At 42.2% G+C, this 505-nt stretch overlaps 1 protein-coding gene across 1 annotated transcript; it reads left to right on the forward strand.

The window, feature by feature from the left end:
• Window positions 1–6: 6 nt before the first annotated feature.
• LOC106100063 lies at window positions 7–499 on the forward strand (the record flags this gene model as incomplete). The annotated part of the gene is made up of 1 exon (XM_013278801.1): window positions 7–499. A coding segment is annotated over exon 1 (458 nt), but the record flags the coding sequence as incomplete, so codon positions are not given.
• Window positions 500–505: the final 6 nt, after the last annotated feature.

Genomic DNA, 505 nt, shown 5'->3' on the forward strand with positions numbered 1-505 from the left:
GTCGAGATTTTCTAAGCATTATATTGCTGCAGAAGCCGAAGATGTTCGGAATAAAGCACACCGCAGAATACAAATGCAACATCAGCCAGAGAGACGTCATCGCTATCCAAAACCCCGACTGGAAGTCTGTCATCAGAGATGTCGCCGAAGTTATATTTTGCCAAATTTTGGGGATCCCATTGAACAAAAGCGAGGAGAAGATTATTGACTCGCATAAAGAAAAGGTCACGTTTATTACGAAAGCGACGAAAGCCGTGTGGAGAAGAAAGCATTCCTCTAAGATGTGTTACCTGCGACGTTCAGAGTTCCTCAAGAGGCAGAAGAGAATGACTGAAGAAACGATCGAATCCGAGACGCAGACGTTCGAATTAGACTTTCAGTTTGACATAGTGTTTACCGATGAGCCGAGAAAAGTTAGAGTCGGTATAAAATATTTGAATGGGGACAAGGAGCTGTTTGGAGAATTAGGAAAGTTTTTTAGCAACATTATTAATCCCTGGTACAA

The sequence above is a fragment of the Papilio polytes genome, unplaced genomic scaffold (genome assembly GCF_000836215.1).
Source record: "Papilio polytes unplaced genomic scaffold, Ppol_1.0 DF824075.1, whole genome shotgun sequence".
Taxonomy (NCBI): Eukaryota; Metazoa; Arthropoda; class Insecta; order Lepidoptera; family Papilionidae; genus Papilio; species Papilio polytes.